Source organism: Oratosquilla oratoria, chromosome 6 (assembly GCF_046742065.1).
Source record: "Oratosquilla oratoria isolate Oo_2021 chromosome 6, ASM4674206v1, whole genome shotgun sequence".
NCBI lineage: Eukaryota > Metazoa > Arthropoda > Malacostraca > Stomatopoda > Squillidae > Oratosquilla > Oratosquilla oratoria.
Window position 1 is genome coordinate 78,838,543 of NC_134782.1, and position 20,723 is coordinate 78,859,265.

Here is a 20,723-nt window from a genome sequence, read left to right on the forward strand (position 1 = left end):
TTCTTAAGGCTAGGAAATTCCATAACTTCGATGTTGCTGCATCCCTCCCTAGGTCCCTCAACTCCTGCAGAGGAGTAATCCACTGCAGAGATTTGATGACCATGGAGGAATGTGACATCCTCGATGAGATGAAATCGGAAGGAATACTTGATGTTAAATTTATAACGCGACTGGACCGAGAAAAGAACATGCGAGTGAACACGCCCCTGATAATTCTCACATTCAATTCAACAACCCTCCCTGACCACGTCAAAGTAGGATACATTCATGTCCCAACACGACCATATGTCCCTAACCCTTTACGCTGCAACAAGTGTTTCAAATATGGTCACCTTGCCAAATTCTGCAGCAAACAATCAGTCGTATGCGGTAAGTGTGCAGGCGAACATCCTACGGATGCTTGCTCTAATAACCTGTTTCAATGTGTTAACTGTCCCTCCAATAACAATCATGCATCCACCTCCCGAGAATGTCCCACTTTCAAGATAGAAAAACAAATTTGTACCGAAAAAGCAACTTGTGCTATATCTTTTTACGAAGCAAGGAAACGTGTGATGGAAAGACTAGTTACCCCAACTAGTACCTCCGGAGCAACTTCCTATGCTTCGGCAGTAAAGAAAACCTATAGAACAATTGAAACGCAAACTGAGAGCAAGCACTCCAAGGACAAAGAACACCGCCAAAGTAACAGGCAAACTCACTCGCACCTTCCTTCCCCGGCCATCCCAGAGCCTTCCAAACGTGTACCCACACGTACTGAAGAGGATGTCAATATGGAGATCTCCGTTTCCCAAAAACGACTTTTAAGTCCTATTACCAGCCCAGACCGTTCATCCGGGGCTAAACACACCTCTCCCACTAAGGCCAAGAAAGGAAGAAACCGAAGCAGATAAAAAATAAATAAATAAATAAATAAATAAATAAAAAAAAATAAATAAATAAAAAATAAAAAATAAATAAAACTAAAAAAATGAAAATAATCCAGTGGAATTGCCGAGGTATTAGAAGTAAATTAAATGACTTAATAATTTTTAACTCACTCAACAACCCCTCAGTTATTTGTCTACAAGAGACTCAGCTTAACCCCAGTGTTGAGTTCAAACTGAAGAACTACACCACCTATAGGAAGGACAGGTTGGCGCCTGGAGGGGGGGTCGCAGTTGCAGTCAGCGACTGCCTTCCCCAAGTGGAACTACCACTGGCCACCACCTTGGAAGCAGTCGCTATAAAAACGAAACTGCACAACAAACTCGTAACCATCTGCTCCCTGTACCTACCTCCCGACCCTCGTTTTCCACTAGAGGAACTAAACGGGTTGATAGAACAACTACCCCACCACAAACTGATAGTGGGAGATTTCAACTCCCACCATCGCATGTGGGGTAGCAACAAAACCTCTCCACGAGGGGAGCAGATGGAAGAAGTACTCAACACTAACAACCTGGTCCTCCTAAACACTGGCAGTCCCACTCGAGTAGACAATACTAGGGGTTCATTTTCATGTATAGATTTATCCATATCATCTCCTGCGTTGTCTGACATCACACAATGGCACACGCATGACGACACCATGCTCAGCGATCATTTCCCAGTAATACTAAAAATAGGGGGTGACCACGCTACGGCTCCTCCAGCCTACGGAGACAACCCACCCCCTCCCTGTCCCAAATTCAACATCAAAAAAGCCAATTGGGAAATGTATCGCACAACCACCAACGTCAACATCACAGGGGATAATATGGATGACAAAATATTCAATTTATCCAACTCGATTTTGAATTCAGCTATTAAGCATATACCAAAAACCTCGGTATTTCACAAGCATAGAGTTCCCTGGTGGACATCAGACTGCAGAAAAGCACTTTGCAAGCGGAATAGGGCTTACCGAACTTTTAAGAATAACCCCATTGCACCAAATTTTATTACTTTTAAAAAGACGCAAGCAGAGGCCCGTAGAACAATAAAACAAGCCAAACGAAAGTCTTGGCATGATTACATCTCCACAATAAACGCAAACACTCCTCTATCACAAATCTGGTCAGCCGTCCGTAAAATCGACGGCAAATATACACCAAACATTAAGACCCTAACCATTGGAAACACGTTTGTAGATGCTCCCCTGGACATCGCAAACACAATCGCAGACACATTTACGCAAACAAGCAACACAAATAACTACTCACCAACCTTTTTACAACACAAACAAACACGGGAAGCAGAACCTCTGATCTTCCATACACAGACACACCACGATTATAACACCCCCTTCCAACTACACGAGCTTCAACAAGCCTTAAGCTCGTGTAGAGGAACCTCTGCTGGCCCAGATGAGATTAGGTATGAGATGCTGCAACATTTGAATTCAATTTCACTGAAAAAATTATTAGAAATATACAATGCAATTTGGATTAGTCAAGAATTCCCAAAAACATGGAGACATGCCCACGTCATACCTATTCTCAAAAAGGGGAAGGACCCAAAGAGTCCTTCCTCTTATCGCCCTATAGCGCTTACCAACTGCTTATGCAAAGTATTAGAACGTATGGCCAATAACAGATTAAAATTCATCCTAGAGTCTCAAAATGTAATAGTTCCTGCCCAATGTGGTTTCAGGAAAAATAGAAGTAGTCTTGACCATTTGGTCAACTTACAACAAGATATCCTCTCCTCTTTCGAGAGGAAAGAATATCTTGTTGCTTGCTTTTTAGATTTGGAAAGAGCCTACGACATGTCATGGCGACGTGGTATCCTCGAAAAACTCTATGCACTTGGCCTTAGAGGGAATCTCCCTATTTTTATTCAAAATTTCTTAAAAGAACGAACTTTTACCGTTAAAAATCAAAATTATTATTCAACAGTACGCATACAAGAAAATGGCGTACCACAGGGAAGTGTGTTAAGTCCCACACTATTTATGTTGCTGATAAACGATATTCTACCCGCTCCACCTCGGAACCTTAAATACTCATTATACGCTGACGACGTCGGAATCTGGCATTCCTCACCGAACGCCAAGTTTTCCGGCTCTCACGTACAACTGGCCCTGGACTCGCTCCAGGACTGGTCTGACAAATGGGGATTTAAGTTTTCGGAATTAAAGTCAACAGTAATTGTATTTTCACGCAGAGCCCAGGCAGAAATAAATCTGCAATTACATGGTAACCCCATTCCAGTACAAGATTCAACCTTTTTCCTTGGCCTGAAACTGGACTCCAGGCTAAACTGGAAGGCCCATGTAAAATACCTAGTTGATGCGTGCAACAAGAGAATTAATTTGCTACGTAAACTAACGGGCACAAATTGGGGAGCAGATAGGAAATCCCTGCTAATGATTTATAAGTCCCTGATTAGATCTAAACTAGACTATGGGTGTCAGATATATGGTTCGGCAACACCAACCACGTTACAACCCCTGAACATCATCCAAAACAAAGGCCTAAGAATAGCACTTGGAGCATTACGCTGCACAAGGATCGAGAGGCTGGAGGTTGAAGCAAACGTACCCCCCCTCCACTACAGGCGCGAACTCCTTGCACTACGATACGTCGCCAAAGTGCTCCGTATCCCTCGACATCCCTGCAAGGAGACCATCAAACAACACGAGCACTTCACCAACTCCAGCCTAAATCCCCTTTCCATCAGGATCCGATCCTTGTGTGAGCAGTACTCAGTGCCACTGTGGTCAATAGAACAGCTGGAAGCCACCCATCTACCACCGTGGAAAAACATCGCCCCGAAGGTCAAAATCAATCAAGACCTCAAGAAGAAGACGTCTTCCACAGAAGAACTTAGACAGAAGACCCTGGAGACCATCCATAAGTACAATGACCACAGGGCACTGTACACTGATGGCTCCAAGTGCGGCCCCAAAACTGGGACAGGGTTATACTGCAACCAAACCCGGATGATGTTCAGATTGCCGGACCATACGAGCATATATATCGCCGAACTCTACGGTATATATCAAGCCTTAGAATATGCTCAATCTGACACACATAGTAATTTCGTCATATTCACAGATTCACTAAGTGCACTTCAGTCAATTAAGTCAGGTAACCATATGGAGAACTTCCTCTTGGGCAAAATCATTAGCACATTGTCGATAACTAACAAGTCCATTACTCTCTCTTGGGTTCCCAGTCACATTGGGATCTTCGGGAATGAGAAAGCGGACACCTTAGCCAAAACTGCCTTAGAAATAGACTCTATTACCGACATACCCCTGGACATAGGAACCTTCAATTCTGTTTTAAGAAAACAATTACACACCCACTGGCAACTCCAGTGGAACAATCTCGAAAACTATCACAAACAAAAGGAACACATAACAGATTGGTCGACATCATACAGAAATAACAGACAGGAGGAAATCGCCATAGCAAGACTGAGAATGAATTCGACCCGCCTCACCCACCTAAACCCATACATTAATGGCGTATTTCCTCCACAATGCAACACCTGCAACACTATACTATCCATAAGACACATACTCATACACTGCTCAAGATACAACACACAGCGCAAAGCGCTTATACAACACTGCAAACTTAAGAAAATTCAACTAAGCACCACAAATCTTCTGACCGACGACCGTTTACTTATTGACAAAGTAGTATTTTATTTGCGCACTACAGGACTATTGTGGAAATTATAATGGTAGATTAAAAAGGATCGCAGGTTCACACCAGGCTTAATGACCTCATTATAGATCGATAGCCTTAAAGATCCAACAACAACATAGAGCGAGCGCACAGTCGTCGGCAGCCCTTGGCAGCAGACAGACGCACTCACACGAGCATAGTTAAGCTTGCTAGGGCTACTCCCTAGAGTTAACTGTAATCGTGGTCCAGCTTTACGTTGGAAAGCTTTTTTGGCAGTTACACTGCCACCCACCTCTGGGCATTTCCCAGTACTTTTTCCTTGTACCACCTTTCTCGTTATTTCGTAGCTCTCCGGGATCCGCACGAGCCCTTGTTGGCTCGTGAGACTTCTTCGTCGTCCGGCCCGGCGAAATCTAGCAACATCTATCGTAGTTTAGAAGTAGTGTAGACCCCGTACCACTGGGCACACAGTGGTCCTATTACGCGGCTGTCACCAGTCGCCAAAGGAAGCTGTGTGACCCCCTTTATATTGTATTTTTGCTCTGCTGAGCACATTTTTTCTGTGTACCAGGGGGCTCGTCCCCCCACCCCAACGCGCAGGATGGAGTCCTCAACTCCATCCCTGCAAACTAGGAAGACTTCCCCTGACGACCCCAATATCGACCCGGACAAGGCAAGACATGTGTTTATTCATTCCGACCAGACCCGATTAGCCGACCTCAATCCTTTTATGCTTAAGAAATGTCTTTCCCAATTTACCGATGATATTAGCCAAGTGAAAAAACTTAGGAGCGGAGACCTCCAAGTTACCACCAACTCTGGGAGAGCTACACGCGATCTACTTAAGGCTAGGAAATTTCATTCATTCGATGTTGTTGCATCCCTCCCTAGATCACTCAACTCCTGCAGAGGAGTAATCCACTGCAGAGACTTGGTGACCATGGAGGAGTGTGACATCCTCGACGAGATGAAATCGGAAGGAATACTAGATGTTAAATTCATAACGCGACTGGACCGAGAAAGGAACATGCGAGTGAACACGCCCCTGTTAATTCTCACTTTCAATTCAACAACCCTCCCTGACCACGTCAAAGTAGGATACATTCATGTCCCAACACGACCATATGTCCCTAACCCTTTGCGCTGCAACAAGTGTTTCAAATATGGTCACCTTGCCAAATTCTGCAGCAAACAATCAATCGTATGCGGTAAGTGTGCAGGCGAACATCCAACGGATGCTTGCTCTACTAACGTGTTTCAATGTGTCAACTGTCCCTCCAATAACGATCATGCATCCACCTCCCGAGACTGTCCCACCTTCAAAATAGAAAAACAAATTTGTACGGAAAAAGCAACTTGTGGCATATCCTTTTACGAAGCAAGGAAGCGTGTGATGGAAAGACTAGTGACACCAACTAGTACTTCCGGAGCAACTTCCTATGCTTCGGCAGTTAAGAAAACCTATAGAACCATTGAAACACAAACAGAGACCAAACACTCCAAGGAAAAAGAACACCGCCAAAGGCAAACTCACTCGCACCTTCCTTCCCCGGCCATCCCAGAGCCTTCCAAACGTGTGTCCACACGTACAGAAGAGGATGTCAATATGGAGATCTCCGTTTCCCAAAAACGTCTTTTAAGTCCTCTAACCAGCCCAGACCGTTCATCCGGGGCTAAACACACCTCTCCCACTAAGGCCAAGAAAGGAAGAAACCGAAGCAAATAAAAAAAAAAACAAAAAAAAAAAAAACAAAAAAAAAAAAAAATAAAATAAATAAAAAAAAAAATAAAAAAAAAAAAAAAAAATTAAAATAATCCAGTGGAATTGCCGAGGTGTTAGAAGTAAAGTAAATGACTTAACGATCTTTAACTCACTCAACAACCCCTCAGTTATATGTCTACAAGAGACCCACCTTGACCCCAGTGTTCAGTTCCAACTGAAGAACTATACCACCTATAGGAAGGACAGGTTGGCGCCTGGAGGGGGGGTCGCAGTTGCAGTCAGCGACTGCCTTCCCCAAGTGGAATTACCACTGGCCACCACCTTGGAAGCAGTCGCTGTCATAACTAAAATAAACAACAAACTCGCGACCATCTGCTCCGTTTATCTACCTCCCGACCCTCGTTTCCCACTAGAGGAGGTAAACGAGCTCTTCAAACAACTACCCCACCACAAACTGATAGTGGGAGATTTTAACTCCCACCATCGCATGTGGGGTAGCAAAAGAACCTCTCGTCGAGGGGAGCAGATGGAAGAAGTGCTCGAATCAAACAACCTGGTCCTCCTAAACACTGGCAGTCCCACTCGAGTAGACAATACTAGGGGTTCATTTTCATGTATAGATTTATCCATATCATCTCCTGCGTTGTCTGACAACACCCAATGGGATTCGCATGACGACACCATGCTAAGCGATCATTTCCCAGTAATAATAAAAATAGGGGGTAACAACACTACGGCTCCTCCAGCCTACGGAGACAACTCACCCCCTCCCTGTCCCAAATTTAACATCAAAAAGGCCAACTGGAAAATGTATCGCACAACCACCAACGTCAACATCACAGGGGATAATATGGATGACAAAATTTTCAATTTATCAAACTCTATTTTGAATTCAGCGCATGAGCATATACCAAAAACCTCGGTATTTCACAAGCATAGAGTTCCTTGGTGGACATCAGACTGCAGAAAAGCACTTTGCAAGCGGAATAGGGCATATCGAACTTTTAAAAATAACCCTATTGCACCCCATTTCATTACTTTTAAAAAGACGCAAGCAGAGGCCCGTAGAACAATAAAACATGCCAAACGTAAGTCTTGGCATGACTACATCTCAACTATAAACGCAAACACTTCTCTATCACAAATCTGGTCAGCCGTCCGTAAAATAGACGGCAAATACACGCCCAACATTAAGACCCTAACAATTGGAAACAAGTTTGTAGATGCTCCCCTGGACATCGCAAACACAATCGCAGACACATTTACGCAAACAAGCAACACGAATAACTATTCACCAACCTTTTTACAACACAAACAAACACGGGAAGCAGAACCTCTGATCTTCCATACAGACACACTACGAATATAACACCCCCTTCCAACTACACGAGCTTAAACAAGCCTTAAGCTCGTGTAGAGGAACCTCTGCTGGCCCAGACGAGATTAGGTATGAGATGCTGCAACACTTGAATTCAATTTCACTGGAAAAATTATTAGAAATATACAACACAATTTGGATTAGTCAAGAATTCCCAAAAACATGGAGACATGCCCACGTCATACCTATTCTCAAAAAGGGGAAGGACCCAAAGAGTCCTTCCTCTTATCGCCCTATAGCGCTTACCAACTGCTTATGCAAAGTATTAGAACGTATGGCCAATAACAGATTGAAATACATACTAGAATCTCAAAATGTAATAGTTCCTGCCCAATGTGGTTTCAGGAAAAATAGAAGTAGTCTTGACCATTTAGTCAAATTAGAACAAGATATCCTCTCCTCCTTCGAGAGGAAAGAATATCTTGTTGCTTGCTTTTTGGATTTAGAAAGAGCCTACGACATGGCATGGCGACGTGGTATCCTCGAAAAACTCTATGCACTTGGCCTTAGAGGGAATCTCCCTATTTTCATTCAAAAAAATTTAAAAGACCGCACATTTTCGGTCAAAATTCAAAATTACTATTCAACAGTACGCACCCAAGAAAATGGCGTACCACAGGGAAGTGTGTTAAGCCCCACACTTTTTATGTTGCTGATAAACGATATTCTACCCGCTCCACCTCGGAACCTTAAATACTCATTATACGCTGACGATGTCGGAATCTGGCATTCCTCTCCGAATGCCAAGTTTTCCGGCTCTCGCGTACAACTGGCCCTGGACTCGCTCCAGGACTGGTCTGACAAATGGGGATTTAAGTTTTCGGAATTAAAGTCAACAGTAATTGTATTTTCACGCAGAGCCCAGGCAGAAATAAATCTGCAATTACATGGTACTCCCATTCCAGTACAAAACTCAACCTTTTTTCTTGGCCTGAGACTGGACTCCAGGCTAAACTGGAAGGCCCATGTAAAATACCTAGTTGATGCGTGCAACAAGAGAATTAATTTGCTACGTAAACTAACGGGCACAAATTGGGGAGCAGATAGGAAATCCCTGCTAATGATTTATAAGTCCCTAATTAGATCAAAACTAGACTATGGGTGTCAGATTTATGGTTCGGCAACACTAGCCACGTTACAACCCCTGAACATCATCCAAAACAAAGGCCTAAGAATAGCACTTGGAGCACTACGCTGCACAAGGATCGAGAGGCTGGAGGTCGAAGCAAACGTACCCCCCCTCCACTACAGGCGCGAGCTCCTTGCCCTAAGATACGTCGCCAAAGCGCTTCGCATCCCTCAACATCCCTGCAAGGAGACAATCCAACGATATGAGCACTTCACCAACTCCAGCCTAAATCCCCTTTCCATTAGGATCCGATCCTTGTGCGAGCAATATTCAGTGCCACTGTGGTCAATAGAACAGATTGAAGCCACCGTCTTACCACCGTGGGAAAACATCGCCCCGAAGATCTTCATTAACCAAGACCTACAAAAGAAGACTTCATCCACAGAAGAACTAAAACAAAAGACCTTGGAGACCATCCAAAAGTACAATGACCACATGGCACTGTACACTGATGGCTCCAAGTGCGGCCACAAAACTGGGACAGGGTTATACTGCAACAAAACCCGGATGATGTTCAGATTGCCGAACCATACGAGCATATATATCGCCGAACTCTACGGCATATATAAAGCCTTAGAATATGCTCAATCCGACACACATAGTAAATTCGTCATATTCACAGATTCATTAAGTGCACTAAAATCAATCAAGACAGGTAACCATATGGAGAACTTCCTCTTGGGCAAAATCATTAGCACATTGTCGATAACTAGCAAGTCCATTACTCTCTCTTGGGTTCCCAGTCACATTGGGATCTTCGGGAATGAGAAAGCGGACATCTTAGCCAAAACTGCTTTAGAAATAGACTCTATTACCGACATACCCCTGGACATAGGCACCTTCAATTCCATACTAAGAAAACAATTACACACCCACTGGCAACTCCAGTGGAACAATCTCGACATTTCTCACAAACAAAAGGAACACATAACAGATTGGTCGACATCATACAGAAATAACAGACTCGAGGAAATCGCCATAGCAAGACTGAGGATGAACTCGACCCGCCTCACCCACTTAAAACCATACATTGACGGCGTATTTCCTCCCCAATGCAACACATGCAACACTATACTATCCATAAGACACATACTCCTACACTGCTCAAAATACAACACACAGCGCCAAGCGCTCATACAACATTGCCAAATTAAGAAAATTCAGCTGAGCACCACAAATCTTTTGACAGACGACCGTTTACTTATTGACAAAGTAGTATTTTATTTGCGCACTACTGGACTATTGTGGGAATTATAATGGTAGAATAAAAAGGATCGCAGGTTCACACCGGGCTTAATGACCTCATTATAGGTCGATAGCCTTAAAGATAAAAAAAAAAAAAAAAAAAAAAAAAAAAATAGAGCGAGGCAGACTATTCAACTCAGCGCTCCTAGAGGTCGGACGTCTCTTCAACCAGCTCTCTCTACAAGCTCAAATTATCATCGCCGGCCGGTGGTGGCTGGGAGATACATCTCCTAGCTGCCGCCGGTCTGGCATGGCCGACCTCTACGCTGACGTCGGCAGGCGGGTTTACATCAATACAATACACACACACATTTCCCAAGTCACGTAAATATCTGTTTTCAGAGTAGTGCTTGGAAGAAAAGAGGCACATGCACACTTTCTCGCTAGCAAAGCAGAGGCCCAATCGTCTCTCTCAGTACGCCCAATCTGACCGCGGGCTGGTTGACGGAGAGACTTGGGACACCTTTCTGTCCGACCGGCCCGCAACCAAACGCTGGCCTCTCGCTGACGCTGGTGAGCGAGTTTACACTTCTGACATTTACACACAATTCCCAATCGCGTAATTCTCTGTTTTCAGAGTTGTGATTGGAAGGAAAGAGACCATACAACACCCGCCCGTCTGCCCCTCCCTCGCATCGCCACTGAATCTACTCTTCCGAATTCCAAACCCAGTCTGGGGATAAACAGACAACGCTCGCCCCACCTGTGGCTCATCAGGTTCGCCCTCGCCAGCGGTGGCGGCGAGGAGTTATCTCCTTGCCGCTCCCGTTCTGGTCACTGATCTCTTCGTTGACGTCGGCAGGCGGGTGTACACCGCCCGTCTGCCCCCCCCCTCGCACCGCCCCTTGATCAGCTCTAAAAGGACTTCAAACCCAGTCTGGGGATAAACAGACAACGCTCGCCCCACCTGTGGCTTATCAGGTTCGCCCTCGCCAGCGGTGGCGGCGGGGAGTTATCTCCTTGCCGCTCCCGTTCTGGTCACTGATCTCTCGTTGACGTCGGCAGGCGGGTGTACACCGCCCGTCTGCCCCCCCCTCGCTCCACCCCTTGATCAGCTCTAAAAGGACTTCAAACCCAAAACCTGGGGATAATCAGGGTACGCTCGCCCCACCTGTGGCTTATCAGGTTCGCCCTCTACACGCGGAAAGTGAAATCAACTCACTTCTCGTAAGATACACACATACACCTCTCACGAACAGAGCCACAAATCACGCACAAACATATACACTTACTTTTTCTTCGACTAAAATTCGCTTCCTTTCTAACTTTCTCTTCTACTACATCTTCTCATTTCAGTTTACCTCCCACTAAAGATTTTTCCGTTTTTCCACCTTTCTCTACTACTACGCCTCCTACCATTTTCTAAACTTTCGTTGGTGATCCTAACCCCGTTGGTAATCCTAACCTCCGGCGTCAGGCGCTTCCCTCCAAGCTCCTGGTCCAGTCCTCCTAAGCCATGACAACAATCTAGCCCCTAATCGCTCGCAATTCGCCCGGTGGCAATAGCCCTCTTTTATACACTACTATCTTTTCATTTTCTAACAGACATTCTTCCCCTCCCACAAAACCCGATCCCGCGCAAGCGAGGTGGTCTTTTCTTGGAATCCGGAATCCAGAATCCAGAATCCAGACTATTTCGCTGGCGAGCGGCGCGTAACTTTATCTCTCCCATATTGCTTTTGCTCTAGTACCGTGGCGTCACCACGTAATCTATATTCTCATGACTTGGTTTTCGGTGGAGGAATTAATTGTCAATTGATTAATTTTGTTGTTGTAAAGTTCTTATATTTGTTTTGTTGGCTTTTTGTTATTCATTAAATTAGTTATTTATGTTAACTTCCGTTTGGATTTGCCTTAACCACATCAAGGCCACTAAGTACGAACCCCTCCTAGACATATTTCCATATCTCCTTGCGGAAGGCATAACAATATATATGTATATATATATATGTATATATATATGTATATATATATATATATGTATATGTATATATATGTATATGTATATATATATATATATATATATGAAGGATATATATATATATATATATGAAGGATATATATATATATATATGAAGTATAGTATTGTGGTTTCATGTGCATTCTCTCAGTGTCCCAACCCTTCAGAAGGATGCACATGTTATAAAGGTAGATTTAAGGTTCAGAAAAAAAAAAATATGAAACGTTAAATTAACAAAAGATAGAGGCGCCTATGGTTTTCACATATGGGAACATTATTTTCCTATCATACATTATTTGGTGATATGTCTCATACATTATACATTTATAATCCCTCTCAATGTACATTATTTTCCTTTAAATACATTGATCTAGCAGTACCCAGAGGACCTGTAGTTAGTGGGAGGAGTGTAGTTACCAGGAAATGTGGAAGTTAAAGATATTCTGCTGCTAGCACGCATACGAAAGATAGGCCAAGGTAGAGCTTTCAATAACAGTTATTTTCATGCTGTCGTGTAGATCTTTGTCTGCTTTTATCAGGACGATGAAATGTGCTCTGAAATGACCAAATATTGGACTATATGAATTATGCCTTAAGCATAAGTAGCCACCCATCAATGATCAGAGAAGACATGACACAATCATACTTAGTTTTATTGTCTAGTCAACTTTGACTCTTCATCTTCGCTGCCTTCACCATTACTTTGATTCTTCTCCTGGTCTAATTTGCGTTTCTAACGCTTGTTGCAACCAAAAGCACAATATTGAATCCCATTCTTAGCCATAACCTACAGTACCATCACACGCGAAAAGTCCTAACAAGTAACAATATGTCCATCAAAATCCGTGGGCTTCACTTTTTGCGGACGGCCAACAATAGCATGCACGATCCAGTCTTTCTTTGAGATCAATGGAAGTCTGAAGATTAAAAAGTACCATTAAACAATCAAGTATTATTCTACAATGATCAGCGTCGCGATTTCGTCAGTAATAATTATAATGAATTGAATTTGTCACTCGATCATTAGCTAAAACATGACACATTCTTAGGTTAAAAGTAAATTGAAACAATGTGTTTTAAATATATTTCCCGAAATAAGCATTATAAATCAGCATTGTGGAAAATATTAGTACTTTAAAAAATTGACACATTGCGTATAAATGGAAGTAAAAATTGCTCAAATATTTACAAATATATTATCGGATAACCTCTGCTATGCAGCTTTTCACTTTCACAAGCCTAGTCCAGTCCTAAAAATGTTGACCATGCAACTATGCTACAACAAGGAAGCCTTTTCTTCCCAGTGACAATGGGTACAGAATGTTGAGTCTGTCAATGAAACCATATATTCTTTTTAATTCATTACTGGAGAAACAATATAATCTAGTTAATGTTATATAAAAACTAGAAAAACTGTTTATGTCTTTAGTTCGTACATACAGAATTTTTCATTTGAATATCGAAAGCTTAGATCAGCTGAGTTTCGTCCGAAACATTGTTTACCTGGTTACCTCTGAAAAATATAACAGAAATGAAAATTAAATATCATTGATAGTAGTTTTTCAATAATTTAGTCTTTTATATACAATAAAAATGAAACCAATGTTAACTTTTGTTTAGTATATATCTATTTACTAATTAACTTAAAGCCAACTACTCGAACACACTCAGTAAAAGGTTTGTTTTCTCAGCGAAATACGAGTTAATTCCACCACATATGGGGCACTGGCAGCATTTCAGTTTTTAAGCTGACATTATGGCAGCAGAAAGTAGTTCCCAACCATATTTAAAGAACTTCTTCATATTTAATTCAAGCTATGGCCAGAAGGAGGGGCAGGTAAGAGCATAAATGTTTAGAGAAGTGGACATTCTAAATATTGCTGTCGAATTAAACGTTTGAAACCAGTGAAACTGAAAGGTTGATTATCATTATACATATTAATTTTGTATGTGTGTGTACGTTTATACAATATGATTAGTTCATTAAAAATAAATGTTCTCATTCCTACTTGTTTTTATGAAGGAGTTAAAATTTCGTAGTGTTAGTTTGCTTGTTTGAATTTACTACAGATGATATTCATATTTATATTGCTGTGCTCTTGTTAAAATAAAAATGTAAGTTGGTGTTGAAACTAGTTTTAATAATTAAGTTGTGCTTTCAGGCATTATGAGACATAACAGAAGAAACTTCATTCTGTGTGGAATATTTAGATTTTAGTGTCTAGAGACAGTTTTATTATTTTTTTTTTTTTATTTATACATCTCTATTCTTTAATTATTCTCTTACTGTACCATGTCCATGGTCACCTTAGGCTTACTATATTTACCTTTTGTAAAGGTCATTAATTACCTGATTAGGGTGTTTAGATATTATATCAAGGTATTACTTGTAGAGAGTGTACTGCAGTAATTGTAGGCTTTTGTGCATAGTGTTACACAATTACAATTCATGGAATGATAATTTTAGGATCAGTGCAGTCAGACTTGTAGTTGAAACATCAGCAATATAGTGTTCTTACACCAACCTGTGTTTCTTTACCACCTTTTCCACTTAATTTGAAGTATATAATTATAATACCCTGTACTTCCCTTAGCAGGGGGTCTTTTTTGGCACGGGAAAGAGTGAGAATAAAGGAACAAGTCATCACCAGTTGGAAAATGCTTAGTCAAGATAGGTTTACCTATTTATGTACATAGGGAGTTTCCCTTAGCTGAATAAAACCTCTTGGCAGTTTTCAGAATAGAGGTACTTGTTACTACCTACAAAGTTGGGGGAGTTTCAATAAAATGTAAACAAATGTAGGAAAATCCTTAATCATGATACGGTACATTTTAAAAGGCAGTGGCTATTTTTATGATGAGTTGTAAGAATAGTCTGGGGACTATTCTTACAACATGGTTGATAGCACCCTCTGTCATGAACTTTTGAACTTAATTTGTATTACAATAACCTAACTGAACCTAACAATCCTCCCAGGAATCTTGTTTCAATTTTTTTAAATGCATAAATTTATCTTAAGTTGCTAATAATGTATGAAGATGTCTTGGAATAGACAGAAGTCTAGTTCTTACTTACAGTTGATTTGGTCGTGCCCTAGTAGTAGAGTTCAGCTGGTACTTCCTACCTCCATGCTGACAGCAATAATCTATTGAAAAATAATGCAACTCTGGTTTGAAACTTCTGTTAGGAGCACGTTTAGTAGTTGATTGTATTGTCCTGGAGTTCCTGGTATAAAGATTTACATTAATAGACTTTTCCCATCTGGAAATTGATTCTTTTAGAGCTGCAAATGAATAAAATTCTTCACCTGCCACAAGTAATTTGAAAATAGTAGCAGCCATTTTGAATTTAGCTTAAGGGGACCCCCCCCGCCCCCAGATTTAAGAAAAATTCTATTTTTTTTTTTTTTTTTTTTTTTTTTTTTTTTTTTTTTTGCATAAATACATAGTAGGGATCTTGCTCTAGATGCTGGTAAAGTGTTTTTATCGTACCGCCATTTTTAAAGGGTTTAAAGGGCCTACCCTCCCTCCCCCCGGCAGCCACATGCTGCGCACGACCATTGTTTACATACGTTTTGATCATATTTTACCCTATTTTTTTGCGTTTGATACACTCATAAAGTTTTCTCTTAAGTCCGGCATGCACGTGAGTATGTGGTGTGAGGAAGTTCAGCCTGCACGACTGGCAGTGGCCTGAGCCTTACAAAGTAAAGGACATGTACACGTTAGCTTGCTGCATTCACTAATTTGCCGTGTGAAATTCGCATCTATTTTTCAGTGAAGAGATATTTGAAGATATTAGCCATGCCTAAGCTATCCAAACAAAAGGCACACTTGCAGAAGATAAGAACGTCTACATTAGCAACTCAAGGGGAGAAAGAAAGAACCCCAGCATCAACTTTGTTATCACCACCTCCGCCACCACCACTAGTACTCCCTCCAGCAGCTCTCTCCCTTCCATCTACATCCACATCCTCAGCACCTGATCCTCTGTCCTCTACACCTATATCAGACAAGTTGTCTCTACGCAAACAACTGTTTGCTAACAAGTGGCTACAAGTGATGTCCCTGATGCAGCAAGAGCCTGTTCCAACACCAGAAAGGAAACCCAAGAAAAGAAAGAGAGCTGAATCCCAGCAATCAGACTACCTTGCTGGGTCATTCTAGACCAAGAACTCAAACTTTGCGACAAAGAGTGAGGTGGCGGCTTATGAGACCCTCACTTTGAGTGAATAATATCCTACACTGTAGGAGGGTACAAAGTGCCTGAGTTACTTGAAAGATGCAAAATCATCATGAAAATACAATGGAACCTGTTTTCAATGGGTCTTAGGAGGTCCAATGTGAAATTTAGTCAAACTAAGGAAAAAAAACTTTAACACTCATTTCTGAAAAATGTAAGTTTTTGATACTCAATTTTCAACCTATTTTTGCATATGAGGTCTCTATTAATAGCTAGATAAATGACAAAAAATAAAATAGAGATTTTTTGCATATGTTAAATAAATATTTTTTAATAACGTGTCAAAGTAAAATCTTTGCTTTTTTTTCGATAATCTTTTTATATTCTTTTCCTCGGTGTTAAACAAAGATATTAAAAAAAAGCTTTCTATTTTGTTTTTTAATATATGTAGATTCTTTTGCTGTAAAATGAAAGACATCGAATAAAAATTGTAAGAGGAGATAGGATTTGAAAGAAGCCCAAAAATATGGTAATTTTTACGTTTTTTATTAAAAAATAAAAAACTACTCGTCAGATCTGAATAAAACTCATGCTGTGAAGGTTTATACAGACCTAGATATCACACAGAAAAAAATCAGCAAGATCCTTCACATAGAGGTTGCTATCAACCATATCGTAAGAATAGCCTAAGGACTATTCTTATGACTCATTGTAAAAATAGCCACTGTGATTTTTAAAAAGCAAATGCCAACAGAAAGCACATAATTTAGCAGGACCTTGATTAAATGCCTACCACAGTGATGATATTGTGCATGATAAATATTAATGGTATTACAGGTAAACGTCGACTTACGATGGCATTAGGTTTCGATAGACCCATCGTAAGACGATCTCATCGTAAGTCGATCCCCACTCTGTTCCGTGGTCACTGTACCTAGCCTACCTGTATATTAACCACCAGAGATACTGAATATAGCCTATTAAACATGTACAGTAGTTTATTTAATTATTTTTATCCTTTTTACCATATTCAAACACTATAATATGTATTTTCAGTACGGGACTTAAATCTCGCGGGCAGCAGCCAATGCCAGCCGTACGACGTGACGTAATAATACTCGCATCATAAAATATAGTCACCGCTTATATCGATCGTTCTCTCTTTCACCCGCGAATTTTGAAAACCACAGAGAATGGGATTCAGGGCACATTTGAGAGAATGTAAAAACACAGGGGCGACTACAATAAATATAATCAAGACGCCGATATGGCAGCGTCGCAAATCCACTTGCTCCTCATGACGCCTACGTGTGCGGCACCGTATGGAAGGGGTTAAATTATCATATCGTCGTCGTCGTCGTCGTCATCGTAAAGTCGAACAATCGTAAGTCGCGGCCATCGTAAGTCGACGTTTACCTGTATTTCATTTGGGCACACCGTGATATAGCATTAGAAAATTAAATATTTATTTTGTAAATTATAATACATGAATGTAAAATACAATTTTCTTGGTGGGAAAAAAAAAAAAAAATTGCTATAAGCAAATTTACTAATGAACAAAGCCACTAGGATACGGTCCAGATGCCATGCCAGTCCAGTCACTATCAGACGATGGCTTTCACATTGTGGACTGGGTGTTCTCAAACTCCAGATGACATTAATAAGTGCTGTAATAAAAACATAGGGCTTCCTTGGACTTTATGAGAGAACACGGGGCTCTGCCGTCATCTGTTAATTGCCTGAGGTACAATAATAATCAGGCTGTCAGCATCTGTGACAATGACGACAAACTGGATGATGTTTAGAATTTAAGGTGCCGAATTACTAAATATTGGTTAGGTTAGAATAGACTAATTTATTATCCTTTCATTTCTTTAACCTCTGCATCTGTCAAAACAAACATGGTGTATCACCACGACTTTGTTCATTAGTAAATAGGTTTGAGCAACTTTTTTGTTATTGATTTCCACGAAGAAAATTGCATATTACATTGATCTATTATAATTTACAAAATTAATATTTTATTTTCTATTGCTATATCAAGTAGGTGTGCACAACTAAAATTTAGCATATTAACACTGCAGTTTTAATGAACTGCTAATCTGTGTGCATAACAGTTGCAAAAAATCACTACATATGCACTGTAATGTTGCTTACCAGTGGTGTATAATGTGTGGTACTTTACATTGACTTTGCCAATTGGCATTTCATTGTATTTCTTATTTTCATCATTGTATTGCCAAAACTGTCACTGTACCATTATTTTGTGTACACTTTTGAGAAGCTTCTTAGAAGTGTGCACAATCCTTTTTATGTTACTGTATAGCATGGTGTTACCTGTGACAATGCCACTGGTCAGTCAGTTTGTTGCCCTTGGTATCTCTTGAAGTAGATCCATGGTTCCCAAGTAACCGACACTTCCAGGTGGAAGTGAGAGTTTTGATGAACTTTTGTATTAGGTGGCTCAGGTGACCCCCTCCCCCTCCCCAATAAAAGGGTTTACAGATATATTTCATACTGTTAAATATTTTTGGGATTTTAGTAACACCCCTACAGACCAGTCATGCAGTATTCTGTTATGATTGGCCACAAATCTTCTCTCAAAAAAGAATACTGGTAAAAAAAAATTCCACTCCTCCTTTCTGTAGTTTTCCTATATCTCCTTTACTACAAATCCCAAAGCTTCGGTGCAATATTGTCCCCAAAGTCAATATTGATGACATTAAAAAAATGCACAGCCTCTTCTCTTCTAGAGAAGGCAAAGTTAGGTGGTTGATATTTATGTTCTATGATTAATTATCTGGAGCCTCCCTTAAAGGTGCTCTATCATAGGAAAAGCTTTGTGTTTACATGATTAGATAACATAGAATAAAGGTGAGGGAGTTGACAATAGCAGGTCATGTGATACAGGTTAATGTATACTATTTTTAACAATTTAGCTATGATAGGTCTTGTGTCTTGCTTTATTGCTTCTGACCCAGGGCTATGGCCAGGATACAGATATGGCCCTAGAACATGGCCATATAGGAAGTTGCTTGATAGATTTTCTCAGTGACAATTACTTAGCAGCATGTGAAAGAGCCCACAAGACATGGAAACTTACAAGATCTATTGATCGCTAGCCAGGAAAGCATGATAACCGATGTAGAACTTGGTGAAACTATTGCAAGTAGTGATCACAACTTAGATTCAAACTGCTAAAAAAATTAGAATAGATACTTGTGTATCTAAAATACTCGATTTCAGTAAAGCTCAGTTTGAAGGACTACATCAGGAGCTTCAGCTTACAGATTAGGAGGCAAAATTAAGCAAAAGACCTGAAGATCATATGTGGGAAATATTTCAAAATACACTTACAAAGATGATTCATACTTACATCCCATTTAAGGACAGACACCCCCCAAATCAAGCTCGCCCAAAATGACTCGACAAAGAAACTGGAAAAAGAGACAGTCTTATAAGAAATACAAGTGCTTGGGTGCACCTAATGTCCATCAAAGTTATGTAATAATAGAGAGAGATTTAAAAAAGACAAAAAACGAAAACGACAATATGAAATGAATATCGCTGATAAATCCTTAGAGAATCCCAAAGAATTCTATAGTTACTTAAGAGATTAAAAGGTTATTAGGAATCACATTGGCCCACTATTATCTGCTGACGGTCAACTTGAATATTCAAATGAAGGAATGTGTGATCTTTTAAACAACTATATTAGCTCAGTATTAATAAATGAAACACTTCAAACCTGTGAAAAATCTTGGGTGAACTTGCTCACTACGGTAAATATAACAAAAGAAAAAATTAAAAAGAGTATAGAAAAACTCAAAGTTAATAAAACACCAGGGCCTGACAGTTGGCACCCAAGAATCTTAAAGGAGATGAAAAATGAGATTTTTGTTCCATTAGAAATTATTTTCAAGAAATCCATCATATCCAGAGATGTCCCAAAAAAGGTGACAAAAAAGAAACCAAATAACTACAGGCCTATAAGTCTGACTTCAATTGTAGGAAAAATGATGGAAACTATCATCAGAGATGCTACTGAACATCATTTAGAAAGTAACAGTTTGATAAATGATAGACAACATGATTTCAAATGGAAATGTTCTTGTGCGACTAACTTACTCAAATTCTACAACACAGTTGTCTCAAATTATGACAAAAGAAACAATATAGACTTAATATATCTAGATTTTGCAAAAAAAGATTTTGATACTGTCCCCCACAAAAGACTCCTTACTAAATTAGCTTCACATGGAAGTGGTAGCCTATTAAGGGGGTACGCGACACCTGGAGGTCATTTTCTAAAATATTTAGAGTAAAGAGCTGAAACTTCTCAGGTAAATAGGTATCCATATTGCCTACATTTTAGGTGAAGCAGAATGATGCATGTACACATGTACATATGTACGTATACCAGTAGCGACATTTAAAAGTGCACAGCACCATAATACATGGACCAATTTGTTTTATATTTTGGCTATGATTAGTCAGTAGGCAC

General features: G+C 40.5%; 1 protein-coding gene across 3 annotated transcripts in view; it reads left to right on the plus strand.

Moving 5' to 3' along the window:
• The first annotated feature begins 13,664 nt into the window (after nt 1-13,664).
• Ccz1 (vacuolar fusion protein CCZ1) overlaps nt 13,665-20,723 on the plus strand; it is a 154,646-nt gene continuing 147,587 nt past the window's right edge. The window contains exon 1 of one of the 3 annotated variants that reach the window (XM_076187384.1): nt 13,665-13,873. In XM_076187384.1, the coding sequence (XP_076043499.1) occupies nt 13,793-13,873 (81 nt within the window). In that variant the 5' untranslated portion in view covers nt 13,665-13,792. The remainder of the gene's footprint in view (nt 13,874-20,723) is intronic. The other 2 variants (XM_076187385.1, XM_076187383.1) reach the window with 2 other exon arrangements.